The sequence below is a fragment of the Penaeus monodon genome, chromosome 19 (assembly GCF_015228065.2).
Source record: "Penaeus monodon isolate SGIC_2016 chromosome 19, NSTDA_Pmon_1, whole genome shotgun sequence".
Lineage (NCBI taxonomy): Eukaryota > Metazoa > Arthropoda > Malacostraca > Decapoda > Penaeidae > Penaeus > Penaeus monodon.
In genome coordinates this window covers 32770380-32771374 of record NC_051404.1, presented here as the reverse complement: position 1 = coordinate 32771374, position 995 = coordinate 32770380, and the positions used below count along the sequence as shown (strand labels likewise).

The following is a 995-nucleotide window of genomic DNA, read 5'->3' as shown; positions in this document are numbered from 1 at the left end:
GCACCAAAATCACTGAAGCATAAAAAATGGCTGCCCTGACTCAGGAAAAATGGCAGTAAGCACACTATTTCCAGGAAGAACAACTCTCTTGATTGTTATAGTAGTTCTTATGAGGCTAATTCATGTTGTGACAGAATATTCATTTAATTCATGATGCTGCAACTAGTATTATACCTCTGTGGTATGCCTGACAAAACGTAGAAAATAAAATAATAACTCAAATGAAGTTCAACTCTGCAAAGCACATACTGGGTGAAAGCTCCAAATCTGGGTAAAAATGTGAAGGCACAAATGCATCGGCAACAAAAGCCAATGAGGATGTCTTGCAAACATTTACCGGAGTTTAAAGCTGTTAAACCATTCAGACATTTCTGGACTCAGTTTCTATGCTATTTGCATAAAAAAAAATTCAAGAAATAAAAAATTATAATAAAGTCCATAATTATTATTGAATGACCCTATCTCTGAACATGACTTTTTTTTTCTTACTCAGGACCCAACACAGAATCCAATCATTAGGTCCCAAAAATATTTGCATGATTTTTGTTCCCAAAAGTAACACCATATGCACTCCCTTTCCTCCCTAATTCCAAAAACATCTGTGCAGGGGAAAACCTACTCCATTAACAGTGAATTTCATAGTCACTGTAATGATGAAAAGGGTTCATGCTCAATATCAGCCTCCACCATCACTCATTTACAAATATATATACTTACTTCTGCTCGTCTCCTGCTAACCACACCCCTGAAGGAAAGAGATAACAATTACAGCAAAAGATCACTCTCAAATTACCTAGAAATGAGCACGCAATCTCTCCCTCCCGTGAATGCTTTTAAGAAAATTTTGATACTTTGCTAATTCGTATTTTTCTCTCCTTTTTTATCTCCCCTTCTATGTGACCAGCGTTTTTCTCGTGTCTCTCTCTATTCCCTTCTCCTACGTCTTCCTTTCTCCTGCCGGCACGTGGTAAGAGCCAAAAAAAGAATAGCTTCGT

At 37.2% G+C, this 995-nt stretch overlaps 1 protein-coding gene across 1 annotated transcript in view; it reads right to left on the bottom strand.

The window, feature by feature from the left end:
- LOC119585184 (alpha-taxilin-like) overlaps positions 1 to 995 on the bottom strand; it is a gene marked incomplete in the record, with an annotated part of 18045 nt that extends 17050 nt beyond the window's left edge. The window contains 1 exon segment of the mRNA XM_037933823.1: positions 718 to 995. Within this exon segment, the coding sequence (XP_037789751.1) occupies position 718 (1 nt within the window).